Here is a 15,759-nt window from a genome sequence, read left to right as displayed (position 1 = left end):
TATAGCAAGTACTAACTCATATCAACAATGAGTTAGCTTGGACCCTATTTAGCTGGGCCAGCACCTTAGCAAAACCAAAGGGTTGAAACTCTTCATCTAGTCATTCAGCCAGCATCTGAGCCATGTCTAGCTTTAGGTATGACAAACAATTTGAAGCCTATGTATCAAAGGCAATCTTCCAGGTCCTTGGATTTTCTATTTAAGAAAGTAAATTACTTTTTTCTTGGGTGTTTCTCTCTTTACTAAGATACATGACTGTATCTTCCATTAAGGCCCTAATATTCCCCCATCAATTGCAGCGGTGCTAGCTGCCACCTCCTCTAGAGACCCTGTTGCTTATCCTGAGCTCTCGGGAGTCTAGCACCAGCAGAACAACTTTCACATCACATTCTTGTGTTAGGGTGGCAAGTGACATCCTACAACTCAGTTACTTGGTGCACTTCCCCCTGGCATTTCATGATGCTTTCTTGTGCCTGTGTAGTTGTTAGACCTGGGGTTTCCAGCTGGTTTATCCCTAGACCTTTTGCTTTTTGGCCTCCTGTTTTTTTTTTTTTTTTTTTGTTTTTTTTTGAAAACCTTTATTGAACAAAGAAAGCTCACAAATACGGGCCTACAACCCACCAGGGCTGGCCACCACATAACAAAAACAGCAGGAGACATATATCAGGTGTCACAATATACTAAGGCAACAAATCAGGGGAAAGAGCAAGCATCTTAGAGCAATCTCAGGAGCAAACAAATAGAAAGGTAATTTTCTTTTTTAAAGAACGGGTTTGGGAGGTCAGGAGCCTGGCGGGCCATAACACAAGCCAGAGGGGCGGGGTCGCGGCGGGCAGCAACGCAGCGATCTTAAAGACACAGGAGAAATAAATACGACAGAGGTATACCAGTAAGTACCGGGCAAAACAACGGGTAGAAAGAAAAGCAATTGTGCACACAATCCACCGCCCGCCCACCGCAGCCACCACCCGTCCCACCGATCAGCACAATAAAGGACCCAAATACCAAAACGATACGAAATGCACCCCCAAGTAGAAAAAACCCCACAAAAAGGGGGGGGGAGAGGGAAGGGAAAGGGGGGAAAAAGGAAAAGGAAGGGACCCCAACCCAACCACCCGCCCCCAGGTGACAAAGCAGGAAAAACAAAATTCCGGTACAAAATCGACCACAAAATAGGAAGACAAACAGAACAAATCACCATCTTTGTAATACCGGAAAAATACACCAGAAAGACACCCGGGGGACAGACGGCGATACAGAGCCCCGAAAAAGGGGATACACAAGGGCCATAGAACCAAGTAGGGAGAAAAAAGGAGGAGAGAAAGACCCCTCCAAAAACAACAACAGACCCTCCCACCCACCCCACAAGCCCTCCCTACACCCCTGCAGAGGGCTATGGCTTACCCCCCGGCAGCGTGCCTGTCGCCCTAAATAGAACCCGAAATATAGAAGAAAAGGAGCAGGGTAGAAACAAAGACAAAAGGGAAGGGGCAGGGGAAGGGAAGGAACAACGCACACGGGGGAGGGCGAAAAACCAGTATCATCTGCTTCCATCCCGCCACCTGCTACAAGGGAAGGGTATAGCCCATGGGAAGTTAACGATATTAGAAAAAGTTACAGGAGTCCCATAAAATTACAGGAACATCACAACAGCACTTGTCAATCACATAACAAAGAAACCAGACTACCGCATATAAAAGTCGTTTCAGCCCTGTCCACTTTTGTCCAAGGTTGTAACCATCCGAACAAACAAAGAGCAAACGATGAGGGACACAGGGCTCAGGAGAAAATTTCGCGGCAGTCCAAAGAAGAAACTGGAAAGAAAATATTGAAGATCCAGGAAAAACACAGTACAACAATCGTATTGCAGACAGAGTTCCAAGGACAGTTCGAACGAGGCAGGCCCAGCCGGGCCGGAACATACTTCTCGGTCGGGGAGTCGACGAGAAGAGAGACTGGAAGGATCGTCGACGCCAGGCCAGGATACAAGCGGACCGCAGCCCAGTGGCCGAGGCAACCAGACAGGACAACGGGGGGCGTCGGAGACTCTCCGAGCCAAGGATGCGGTCCCCGCCGGGGGCACAGAGTCAAGGAGCACATCAGTCGCGATCATCGACGAGGAGGCCAAATCCGATGACGGGGGCCCGCATTGTTCAAAATGAGGGTCCGCCTCCACAGTGGAGACAGACGCAGCCACGGTAGTCCGCCAGGAGTTCAGTGCATCCAGGACAACTCGAAGCGCAGGAAACTCTTTACAAGATCCGACATCCGGGCCATGCGGCGGGCCCCCAGTGCTCGCCCGGGCCCGGCAAAGACTCCCAGGGCCGGCCGCCATCTTAAGAGCCCAGCATGTCCCCGGTCGTCGGGAACCCCGGCCGGGGTAACACCAGAGCAAAAGGAGGTCAGCCAGACTGCGGCAGGGCGCCCCAAGGCAGAAAGGAGAGCCACCAGAAGAAGGATGTCCGTCGGTCCCCCCGTACCGCCGGCCCCGTTCTCCGAGCCCGGGCGGAAAAATTCAAAATGGCCGGGCCGGGGAATAGAAGGGGGACCCAACCAGACAATTGAGTAGGCTCTCCCGCGAGGAGCAGCGTTCGTACCTCTGGGCCCAGGCCAGTCGGGTCCGTCAAGGGGCACAGCCGGCCAATTCACACATCAGCCTCCGCGTCCAGCTCCACAGCGCCAACAAGGGCCGACCAACATGTTCCGTCACGGCCCAGCGTAGCAAGGAGGCCCGGCCAGACCGCCCCGGAGGCTCCGAGCGGGATCACTGCACAGGATCGACAGCACTCAGGATCACCGGAGCAACGGGTAAGTGTCCGCTAAGTGACTGGAGTACCGAAACACAGCAAGGAGGGCTTCCCGGGGCAAGAGGAATACAGGATAAATGAGGATAAACAGGCGGCCGGACGGAGCCGAGCTAAAACGCGGCCATCTCGGTCGCGAGCTAGGCTCCTCCCCCCTGGCCTCCTGTTTTTGACCGGTTTTGTTGGTTTTAGGACTCTGAACACTTTGCGACTGCTGATCAGTGCTAAAGTACATATGCTCACTGTGTAAATTGTTATTACGCATTGGTGTTTCCCTGAGTGGCTTATCTGACTTACTACTAAGTCCCTAGTACAGTGCACTGTGTGTGCCCAGGCCTGTAAGTCAAATGCTGCTAGTGAGCCTGCAGCACTGATTGAGCCACCTACAAAGGCAGCCTTGCAAAATGTTCTCAGACATGCCACTGCAGTGCCTGTGCGAAGTCTAGTACTGCCATGTCGACCTGGCAAGTGCCAGGGCCTAACCTTCCCTTTCTTACATTTGAGTCACCCCTAAGGTAGCCCAAGGTACCCCTGTGGGCAGGGTGCAGTGTATGTGAAAGGTAGGACATGTACTGATGTGTGTGACAGGTCCTGATCGTGAACTACAGTGTATTTTGTTTTTCACTATTGAAAGTATAACTTCCCATCGGGAAAAGTTAGAAAGATGGAGCTTAGTATGCCTAAACTCAGAATATAAAAATGCATCTTTTTGGAAAGGTTATTTATTTATTTTTATTTTTTTTTAAAACCTTTATTTGAGCAAGCAAAAAGGTACAAGGATGGGCCTACAACCACACGGGCCAGCCGCTAAAAAGGAGTAGACACATATCATATATGCCCGCAGAGGTAAACGTCAATCAACAATGCAATACTCCACATTATATACAGGACAAAAACAGGTTTTATATATATGAAAGAACAAACATACAGAAAGGCGAGAGTGTATCACTGAAGGTCAGCCCAAGGGACGCAAGGGGGGAACAGCAGCGGAAGTGCAGTAGCAATATCCTAAGCACTAAGGAGTGCGGAGTGGGGGGGGGGGGGGGGAGGGGGGCAGAGATCAGGAAGAAGAAGGGGGGAGAGCCGGAGACACCAGCTCAGTCCCTATATGAAGATTCCGGGAACGCTAGCCTAAGGAGACAGGGTAATCTCGGTAGTGTCCACAAGGGGAGGAGTACAAATGTCGCCACGGTATTCGTTCCATTGACCCCACACCTTCACCCATGCCCTGGGTCTGCCCCTGGCCACATAGACAGTTTTCTCACGGAACATGGACCAATCCATGTTATCCTCCCATTGCGAGAGGGCAGGGGGCCTGGAGGCCCCCCAGAGTTGCGCAATATCTCGCTTCGCAATCATATAGCCCAGGGTGGCCCATCTAGTCTGTGCCACCGAATAGTCCGTGGGCTCCCAAACATTCAAAAGACAGCGACGAGGTTCCGGACGCAAGGATATCCCTGTCACCACAGTCATCAGATCAAGCACAGCCACCCAATAAGCAGCCACCATCGGGCACTCCCAAAGAATATGCAGGAAAGTAGCACGCAAACCACATCCACGCTTACACAGTCCATCGGAGGAAAAACCCATCACCATCAGTCGCGGTCCCGTCACGTACACCCGATGAAGGATCTTCAATTGGACCAGACGGAGTCGAGCCGGTATAGCCACCTCCTTCGGAGAGGAGAGGGCCGATTGCCAATCCTCATCATCAAGTTCCAACCCATCTCCCATCCACTGTTCCCGAAGTCGGGCCAATAAGTCAGTCCGATTGTTAATCAACTTTTTATAGATCAGGGAGATAGTGCTATCAGGAAGATATTCGTCAAGGATACGGTCTTCAAGTGGGGAAGAGTCAGGCGGAATCTCACCAGGAGCAAACACCGAAACCAAAGCGTGCCTGATCTGTAAATAACGAAAGAATTCCCGACTACTCAGGCCGTAGTCAGCCTGGAGGGCCTGAAACGGGCGCACAGAACCCTTAGAGTATACATCCCCCACTTTAGAGATCCCAATCAAGTCCCAACGGTCAAAACCCTTGGAAGACCAAAGACCGCCCAGACGTTCTGAAGCATAAAGCGGCGTCGCCAACGTCAAGCGATCCTCCCAGCCCAGGCTCACATTCGCAGCACGCCACACCGTCAAAGCAGTCAAAGTAGGTCCCACAAGATGGCGCCCAGCGGAGCGAGAATAGAGCACTCTGTTAAAGTCACCTCCCGGAAGCTGAAGTTTATCCATCTCAAACGCCGGATTACGACCCGGCGAGAACATAGCGTGATTAATAGCGGACAGATGGGAAGCCCAGTAGTATCTCTTAATATCGGGGAGCGCCATGCCCCCATCGTACCACGGGATGGAAAGTTTCGCGAGAGCAATGCGCGGTCGCCCATCCCAAATAAGTTGTCTCTGAAGGCTCTCAATCTCCCGAAAATAGGTCTTGGGGATAGGATCATAATAATTCTGGAGAGCGTAGAGAAACCGCGGTAGTGACATCATCTTAAACAGGGCCGCCCGACCCAGTGGAGACAGGGGAAGTTTGCGCCAGCGGGCAACGTCCAAACGGAGCCTAAGCAACGGGGGAAGGAGATTACGATCAAAACGAAGGGACGGATCCAAGGTAACAAAAACCCCCAAGTATTTGAAACCATCCCGGACCACCTGAAGAGGAAGTCTACTCGGCAACGGAGGCAAGATACCAGATAAAACGTATACACAGGATTTAGACCAGTTGATGACGAGGCCTGAGTTAGCGCCAAAGGACGCAAGAACGTCAAATAAAACAGATAAAGACTTGCGAGGAGAAGTAAGATACAAGAGGATGTCGTCCGCATAAAGCGAGACGCGGTCTTCGAAATCCGGGGCCCAACGAATACCTTTAAGGGACGGTTCCCAACGGAGCCAGGCCGCCAACGGTTCAAAAGCGAGCGCGAACAACAGAGGGGACAAGGGGCAACCCTGACGGGTACCCCTGCCCAAGGAGAAGGGGGCCGACACTCTACCGTTCACTACAACTTGCGCCAGAGGTTCCGCGTACAACAGCCTAACCCAGCTAATAAACTCGCACCCGAATCCAAATTTCTCAAGTGTCGCCCATAAATAGGGCCACTCCACAGTATCAAAGGCCATGGAGGCATCCAGGGACGCCAAAATGGCCGGTTCAGTCAAAAGCCCCGCCCTCGCCAGCGCGCCGTGGAGGCGACGTAAATTCAGAGCAGTGTTGCGATGCGGGATAAAGCCAGATTGATCCGGATGGACCAACTCCCCAAGAACCGAAAGGAGACGGGTCGCCAAAAGTTTAGCCAACACCTTAGGTTCAACATTTAACAGGGATATGGGCCTATACGAGGAACAGAGGTCACGCGGTTTACCCTCTTTGGGAATGACGACGATTGTCGCCAGACGCTGATCATAAGGAAGTATGTTCCGCTCACGAGATTCTAGAAACATGGCGCGGAGATACGGCGCCACCTTATCGGGGCGTAATTTGTACAACTCAATAGGCAAACCGTTCGGGCCCAATGCTTTGCCCGAACGGAGCGATCGAACTGCATTGGCTATCTCATCATTCGTAAAAGGGGAGTCCAAAGCAATACGGTCCAAGTCGGTGACACAGGGCAAAGTGATATCACGCAGAAGAAGGCGGGAGTCGGCAACATCCCTCACAGACACGGGAGCATATACCACACGGAAATATTCCGCAAAACGATCAACAATGGCGGTTGGATCAATCACATTCTCACCACTCGCAGACTGAATCACGGGCACCACACGATTAACTCTTTCTTTCTTGTCCAACCACGCTAGGAGTTTGCCCGCCTTGTCACCCACATCGTACAATCTGCCCTGCTGCTCACGAAACATCACCTTTGCAGCGTCAGTGACCAGAGATTTATATGCAAACTGTTTTAGACCCAGGGCATGGAGTTTCTCAGGCGTGACACCAGATTCCAACTCGTCCTCCAAAGCAGAGATCTCCTCCTCAAGGTCCACCACCTCCCTCCTCCCTGCCCTCTTAGCTTCAACAATCAAGGAAAGGGCCTGTCCACGAATCACAGTTTTAAAGGCTTCCCACAGGGACACAGCCGAACAGACCGACCCCTCGTTTTCCAGGAAATATGCATCCATGGACTTGAGCAAGAGGGTACGAGTCTCAGGGGAGGAAAGATACCAAGGGTTAATGGGAGCCACTCGGCCCGCCGCCTCTACCCCAACCTCGAAACGAAGCCAGAGCGGCGAGTGATCAGAAATACCCCTCGGCAAATGTAAAATCTCACGAACCGCCGATGATTGGGCTGCGGGCATCAGGAAATAATCCAGCCGAGACAGACTGCCATGAGCCCCAGAATGGAAGGTGTATTGGAGCTGAGTAGGATGCAACAGTCGCCAGCAGTCCACAAGGCCAAAGGTATCTAAAAACCCACCCAACCACTGCTGAGCCTGCGGGGTATCTCTAGGGGGATGGCGATCGTGAGGGCCGGAAAGCACCGAATTAAAATCACCGGCCAGAAAGAGAGTGCTATCAGGGAGATCTAACAAAACACGGCCCAAGTCAGTAAAAGTAGAGGCCTGCAAACCCGGGGGAACATAAACATTGAAGAGAGATAGGGTGCGGCCTTCATACCTACCCACCAGGACAGTATATCTCCCACGGTCATCATGAATCACCTCATCGATCGCCAGGGGGAGGGAGGTTCGAACAAGAATACCCACACCCCTAGATCCGGAGGTAAACCCCGAGTGCGCCACAAGGCGGTAGCCCCATCTATTCATTGCATAACAAACATTACCAATCAAATGGGTTTCTTGCATGAAAACAATGTCCGGTGACAAACGTCGTATACATTTTAAGACCACACTGCGCTTAATACGATCTCCCAGGCCATTAACGTTCCAGGAAAGAAATTTCAACCCTCTACCCCCCATCCCAGCCGCCCGAGCCAAGACCCCTCGTCCATGAGCTAGACATCAGAAACAGCAGCAAACACAGGAGCAACTCGCCTTGAAAACAACACACAGAAAAGAAAAAACTTCCCAACCCCCCTCCCCCAAACTGAAGAGAAACACCCCCCACCCTGCACCCCTGCAAAAAGCTAAAGAGCCACCCCAACCTGCAGTGTGCCTGTCGCCCAAGAACCCCTATTCTACACAAAGACCCCGGAGGAGGAAAGGTCTCCGTTCCATCCTCCCCCCGACCTCAGCAAGAACAAAAATAACAAACGAAAGACAGAATGATCACAATGTAGAGGGACGCCGGCCAACACTCCTGAGAATGTATTCAAAATAAGACATAAGAGCCGAACAGTTAGATCTCCACACCACCTTCGGCACCACCAGGGTGAGCGGCGGAGTCCGTCTCAGGAGGACGGTCAGGCAATGAGTCCAGCCAGTCATTAACAGCATCTGGCCGATCAAAGAAAAGGGTACGCTCATTGTATTCGATCCGGAGTCTGGTGGGAAAGAGCATGGCGTAACGTAGGCCCCGATCCCGGAGACGTTTCTTGGCACCACGAAACTCCATACGTTGTCTCTGAACCTGTTGGGAAAAGTCCGGGTAAAAGTTCACCGTAGCATTCTCAAAGGCCACCGGGCCCTTCACCCGCGAGGCCTGCAGGATAGCGTCCCGGTCTCTATAATGAAAAAGCTTCGCTACAATGGGTCTCGGCGGGGCTCCCGGCTTGACTTTGCCCCCTGGAACACGATGTGCGCGTTCCACCGTGAAAAATTTTGTGAGACCAGAAGGGGCCAGATGGTTCAAGACCAGATCCTCAACCAGGAGATCCACCGAGTGGGGTTCAGGGTTTTCCGGTACACCAACCAGGCGAACATTGCAGCGACGTGCCCTATTTTCAAAGTCCTCCAGGCGACGGGTCATGAAGTCGTTCCCCCGACGGAGATTTCCAATCTCTGTTTGGAGCTCCGAGACGTCATTCGTAAGGCTAGAGGATTTAATATCCAGTGATTGTACCCTCTCATTCGTCTTGCCGAGATCAGCACGAATCAGATTCACCTCAATAGCCACGGTGTCAAGTTTGTGGGCCAAGGCCTCGTACTGTAGGCCGATGGATTCCCTCACACCCGAGATGGCGCCCATGATATCCTGTAGGGAGGGCTCCGCCGACTCTTCCAAAACTCGTTCGGACGCTATACTAGAACCAGGCAGGGCAGCTCCGGGGGACCCCTTAGAATGGGTATAACGGTCCATGACATTTGATTGAACTGGAGCTCCGCGCAGAGGTGTTTTCGTCTTGCGCGTCTCTCTGTCCCCTCTGCCCGCCATTTTGAAGATGCGTCACAGGACAAGCCACCAGGTTCGACGGGCCCGACACCCAAAGTACAGGATCAAAAGTACATAAAAAAGGGGGCACAACTCGGGTAGAGGTCGCCAAGCCAGCAAATAGGTCACATGAAAGCCCAACAGTCGATCTGCCTCCAAGTCTCAGTCGCAACACGACATCCACATCCGTGGCCCAAGTCGGAACAGAATCGAAACCGAAACTTAGGAAGGGGGGACCCACAAGGCCAGATCTCCTGCCGTTGTTGTTCAATTGCAGGACGGCTACAGAACCGCACCCCGTCCCGGGCGCACCTCAAGGGCGGAGCCCAAAAGTTCAGAGCACCATATCTCAGGAATACGAGATCCAAATCGATTTCTGAAAAGTGCCAGGGTAATCAGCCAAACGTCCCCTACACGAATTCTTGCAAGAAATCAGGATTCAGCCAGGATAAAATGCCGGGAGCGGCGAGGGTCCGGAGAGCGCTGTGCTCAAGCGGCCATCTCGGATGCCCGCCAAGCTCCTCCCCGGTTATTTTTATATTGTGTGTTTGAAAATACCACTTTTAGAAAGTTGGTATTTTCTTGCTAAGCCACCCTGTGTGCCTTTGCTGGTTTGTGGATTGACTGTCTGGCTTTGGAGTGAAAGGGGCTGGGGATGTGCATTCTCTCAGACAGCCACTGGTGGGTGGGGTTGAGGTTTGACCTGCTTTTCTTGGTTGAGTCAGGGCTGGACTGAATGGACCTGGGCTGCACTTGGAGTAGGGGGAAGAGATTTCCTTTCACCTGAATGGGCCTGGTATGCCTTACACAATGCTGTCTCCACCTCCTGCCGGAAATCTGGACCAGAGAGGACAGAACTGGTTTCCACAGAGCCTCTTTGCTAGCAGAGAACAAAGGGAAATGTATACATATGGGGACCCAGACCCCAGAACTTTAGACTACTTCTGGACACAGGAGTGACCTCTGCCAAGGAGAAAAGCTGGGAAAGCTGAAGGAGAAGTACTGCCCCTTTGCTGTGTGCTGCCTGGGGTTGGCATACAGTAGCTGTTTCTGCCGAGGAAAGGATAAAGACTTTGTTGTGTGCTGTGTCTCCTGTTTAAAGAAGATCTCCAAGGACTTGAAGTAGAACTTGCCTCCTGCTCTGAAGTCTCAGGGACACAAAGACTTCACCACCAGCTCCCCTGAACTTTCTTGCTAGGAGTTCTGACCTACAAAGAGGTGCCTGTTGCTGTATTGGGTCTCTGGAGGTTGTTCCTGCTGTAGGGAGCTGAAAAAGAGACACAACTAAGGGAAGCGCGATGCATCTGCACCCGTTTCTGACACATCACTGCTGTACCGCTGAAGAAACCGACACAGCGCCTGCCCGCAGTGGGAGAAATCGATGCACGCCCAATTCCATGCACTGATCTCTGAAATCCGAGATCAGTGCAGCAACTCCAATGCACGATCTTCTATGTGGCTGCAAGAACCAACGCTTGGGTGACCATGGCTGGAGAAACCAACGCAGCGCCGTTGCCGCCGCATAGAGAACCTCCGGTCTGGGCCATGCTCTCCCCTGCAGCTTCGCAGTGCCGTCGCTGCGCCACAGTAGCGAGGCCTCCTCCCGTTAAGGGTTTGCACCTGCTGCCAGATTCCTGCTTCTGCGCTGCTCCAGCCTTCGCGTGCCTGGCGATACTGCATCTCTATGCCCGCTTGGTGACTCTTGCTCTCACCCCACTCTATTTTAATTGTAATTTCACCTAACTTATTTAAAAAAAAAAATTTTTTTTTTCAGAACAAATTTTATTACTTTTGTAGCAGTTGATAGAACACAAGAAAAACACTGCTTCCATAGTGGCAGAAAGACAGTGAGCATATAAAAGCAAAATTGGTCAAACAGTTCTAGCCACAGTGTCCACCTCCCCCCTCCCAACATCCCCACCCGGATCCCACCCCCCACCCCGCACGGTGTTCACATTGTCCAGAAACAGAAGCCTAAGCAGCATGGTAGCAACGTGTGGTCAGTTCACTTAGGGGTAGTACAGATATGGTCTATATCAGTGGTTCGTGGCGCCGGGGGGTCCAGCGGCAGGCCCCTATAGTCAGCCCATTTCTTCCAGATTCTATAGTGTTTCCTGGGGCAGCCCCTGGCCTCAAAGATCGGGCGTTCCAATCCCATGCTAAAGTCCATGCCCCGCTTCCACACCCCCACCAGTGGGGCCTTGGGGGCCTTCCAGGCTTGGGCTATATCTCGTTTGGCTATCGCAAGACCCAGCAGGAGCAAGTGCCGTTTATACAGGTTACCCCCCACTTGTTCCATAACGTGAAGAAGGCCCAGCTGCGGCGTGCGAGGGAGTTCCCATGCCAGCACTTCCTCCAAACAGTCCCACACTCCGGTCCAAAACCTCTGCAGCCGCACACATCCCCATACTGTATGCAGGAAGGAGCCTACCGCACTGCCACACCTCAAACACTCCGGGGAGGCTATCAGCCCCGCCTTCCACAATCGTTCCCTCGTGTAGTATGCCCTGTGAAGGTACTTAAATTGGATAAAGCGAAGGCGCACCGTTATCGCTGCTCCCCTAGGGGCCTCCAGGGCTTCCCTCCAGTCCTCCTCCTCTAAGCCTCCCAGATCACTTTCCCAGACCGCCCGCAACTTGTCAAGAGAGGGGGAACTAAATTTTATTTTTTGACCACATTTTGTCTGATTTTCCCGCCACTGCGTCCCCTGCCACTGGACAGCCCCCGCTTTTGCCTCCCAGCATCTCGGCCCGCCCCCCCCCCTATTTAATGGTGGCCGCTGCAGGGGAGAGCGGTCTGGGCCACTCTCACCTCAGCAGCTCCGCAGTGCCGTCGCCGCACCGTCGCCGCCCCGCAGTAGCGAGACCTCCTCCCGTTGAGGGTTCGCACCTCCTGCCTGTGCGCTGTTCCATGTACAATTTTATCTCACACAGTTTTTCTCGGGGCGATTTTTATACATGCCATTTTTTTCAAGCCGGCTAAATCGATTGTAAAGAAAATGTATAGAAAACAAATCACAGGAAGTGAGAATTCTGAGTATTTATTTTCTGATTCCAGTTTATTATAGAATACAAAACTATAACATTATTTCAAAATAAGATTTCAGTTAGAGGCCTTATTAGTATTGCAGTCATATTTCTTACAGTTGCTGTAAATTAAAGCCAAAAGATGGCTCTAGAAAGACACATGAAGAAGAAATTGACTGAGAAAGAACTTCAGGCCCTTACAGATGTTGCTATGAAAGAAGAACCACAGCTGCTGAGCAAGGAAATGCTCTAAACTAGTGAAAACGTGTGTGGGCAATTTTGGCAGGCAGTGGCAGACCACGTTAACCGTGTTTTAGAAAGAAGAAAATAGTCAGTGATGTAAAAAACGATTTAACAATCTAAAGTGAAGGGGACAAGACATACTCTTAAAGCAGGAGGAAGAAAGCAGTGCCAGAGTAGACAAAGAACCAACACCCTCTAAGATGGAGCTCTGGGACAATAAGGTGAAGTGCTTTATACATTTAAATAACCACGAAAATGAAAACACTGCTGTTGATTCCTAAATACATATTCAAAATGCAATAGCTTGACTTTAAGTCATTTTATAACATGAGATTATATTTTGCATGTGTACCACATATACATGTGAGATGTGCCACCATGAGCAATCAATAACTAAATACACAAGTGATAGGGAATAAAGAGGGATATTATTCCAACAAAAAATTAAATTAGAGAAAGATGCTATGTTTCATTGCTTTCGACCTACCAGTACTAAAAAAACTAGCAAGGGGTTGTGGTCACATTATTAATCAGAGAAAGAGTGTTTATTGATGCACACACTATATGCTCATTTCATTTGTTGCTTCAACATTCATTTAAGGTTTGGTAATAAGGATGCAATGTGGGGCAGCATGTGCTTGGGATCTGAGGGGCATCCTGCTGAATCTGAAGGGTGAAGTGGAAATGGCTGTGGTTCTGGATCCTGAAATGGACCAATAACCCCAGGGACAATAGGGTGTTCTGGGTCAACAGGCCTTTGACCTGGTAAAGATCCAGGGAGAACTATGGGATGAGAGTGGGCAGGATAACGTGGGGAAGGAAAAACATCAGTCTCATTGATCATATGATAGTACTCCACTGTTCCAACAGGTCCTCTGGGAGGTGGCGGGATCAGGTTTCGCCCCTTGTGTTCTGGCGATGAACCTTCATCAGGTTTTTGGGTAGGGTGGTTTTGGGGTTCACCAGATGGAGAACCTTGTCCATGGTTCTCCTCATGCTTTTCCTTAAGGTGGATCTTGGTGTCTTTTGGTAGGCGGGCCATTTTTCCACTAGAGTCATATTGATGTCTTTGAAATATGTCAACATTCCCATGATCTTTACCGTAATGCTCATGGTCTCTACAACGTGGAATACTGAGTTTCTGTAACAAAAGGAAGCACAAAAACCACAAACGAGATTTTTTTTTTTTTACATAGCAATGATATTCTCACTCATTTAAATATGATTATTTGATTCCTAGTATTGCTTTTTTCTTCATTACACACTTGCATAAGACTAAAACTTCAGGCTGCTAGACACTGCACAAACTAAATGAAAAATACAAGCACTTACCCTAATGATGTCCATGCCTGCTTATTATTGTAAAAGATTGTTGGACCTGGCCCTTTCTACAGGGTTATCCCCAAACCTTTTGCCTTTCTCCGCCTATTCTTCGGACCTTCTTTTTGTTGGCTTTAGGATGCTGGGCACTTTAACACCTCTAATCAGTGCTACTGTGAATGTGCTCTCTCCTCTAAACATGGTATGATTGGTTTGCACCTGGTTGGCATATTTGATTTACTTCTAAACCCCTTGTAAAGTGGTATACCATACACCCAGGGCCTGCAAATGAAATGCTACTAGAGAGCTTGCAGCACTGCTTGTGTCACCTACAGAGGTAGTTTTTTAAACCTGCCTTAGGCATGCCACTGCAGGTCCTGTATGCACAGTTTACTGCTAATTCAACTTGCCCTTTAAAACTGGTTGCAAAGCCTGAAACTCCCTTTTTATTACACATAGGTCATCCCTAAGGTAGGCCCTAGGTACCCTATGGGCAGGGTGCTGTGCAGTAAAAGGTAGGACATTTGTCTTTATGTATGGAATGTCTTGGTACATAACAAACAGCCTATTACACATTTCACTGTTGTTAGGCCTTCTTCTCTCATAGGCTACCTTGGGCATTTCTGTATATACTTTTAAGTGGTAATTCCTGATCTGAAAGGAGTGGTGTTGCCATATGTGGTATGTTTAGAATAGTAGTGATAAATCCTACCTACTGGGGTGGTTGGATTTTACATTACTATCTTAGAAATGCCACTTTTACAGAGTGGGCATTTCTCTGTGCTTATGACTCTTTCTGCTTTGCATTCTGACTCCAATACACAGCTACATTTTGAGCATGCCTTCTACAAAGCACGCAGACAGATAAGGCTAGGTGTGGCCTGTTGTCTGCTGACCGCTGGGCTGCAGTAGGGACTGCCACTCTGCAAACCTGACTTTATGTGCTGGCCTGCCTGCTGTTCCCTTTGTTGCTTCAAGTATCTCCAAGGTCTTTTTGGCTTTCCCCCTGTTCTTGCATTCTCAGGGCCAAAAAAGATTCATTTTAGCCCCTTTGCCATGGGACTCTGTCTTTTGGGAGTCTGGCAGCAGCGGGCTAATTGAGGAGCTGGGACCCACTGCTCCTCACTTTATAATCTACAAACCAGCATGTGGTGAGCGCTGCTCCATTCCAACAGGTAGCATGTGTAGAGCGCTTTGTGTCTTATAGAAAGATCCTCTTGTGCCCAGCTGCTTTGTTCCCCCCTTTAGATCACTATGCACGGGCAGTGCGCGCCAAGTCAGTGGCTGCCTTCCACGACCAATGCATTGCCGTGGCAATGAGGAGGTTCCCGTCGATGTCAGCATTCTGTGAAATCCGACTGGAGAACGCCGGGGTTCGACGATGCGGGCCCCACTTTTGAGGCCTGCTGCCACATGTGTAGCACCAATGAGTGCCTCCCTGCAGAATGCCCACAAACAATACTGCGGTGAGTGGGGTCAATGCTTCTTCACAGGCAGCCCAGGTTGTTGGACATGGCTCCCCAGGACTCTGGACTCACCATGTGAGCCATCCTGCCCTTCCCTGTGGGTGGCCGTTTGGACACACACAAGGGCTACCTTGCCAAACCAGATTAGAGGTTGCAAAACATTGACAATGCAAACACTCATTCGAACTGGGTGTAATTTTCCAGTGTCACATGTGTTTTTGCATAGAGTGCAATGTGTTTTCCTCAGCACAACCAGATATATAATCACAATGAGTCCAACTCCCGTGGTGTCACCATACCTTGAACATTCAAAGTCAGTATGCCAATAATAACCATGTGTGTGTGTAGTCTACTGAGAAAGGTGGGGATGCATTGCTGGAGTAGTCTGACACAAGATGGCACAACAACACACATCATTGACTTCCCACTTGAGGGGGCTATAGCCCTCTGTGTAATGTACTGTCATCCAATGTTCCAGCATCATGACTTTGCAATACAAGCAATAACAACTTCCATCAAAAGGTAGTAAGCAAAGGCAAGAATGAACAATCATTGACTACAACTACCTACAAAGGGAAACTCCATACAGCTGCCCACACACAACTCAGAAAAGGCAAGGCTAGGTG

The 15,759-nt window shown here is 50.3% G+C and overlaps 1 protein-coding gene across 1 annotated transcript in view; it reads right to left on the bottom strand.

Annotated features, from left to right (window-relative positions):
• Positions 1-12,818: 12,818 nt before the first annotated feature.
• Positions 12,819-15,759, bottom strand: part of LOC144792853 (fetuin-B-like) — a 33,520-nt gene continuing 30,579 nt past the window's right edge. Inside the window, exon 4 of the mRNA XM_078668049.1 lies at positions 12,819-13,488. Coding sequence (XP_078524175.1) covers positions 12,940-13,488 — 549 coding nt within the window. The 3' untranslated portion in view covers positions 12,819-12,939. The remainder of the gene's footprint in view (positions 13,489-15,759) is intronic.

This window comes from Lissotriton helveticus, chromosome 11 (assembly GCF_964261635.1).
Source record: "Lissotriton helveticus chromosome 11, aLisHel1.1, whole genome shotgun sequence".
Lineage (NCBI taxonomy): Eukaryota > Metazoa > Chordata > Amphibia > Caudata > Salamandridae > Lissotriton > Lissotriton helveticus.
This window is presented reverse-complemented; position numbering and strand designations above follow the sequence as displayed.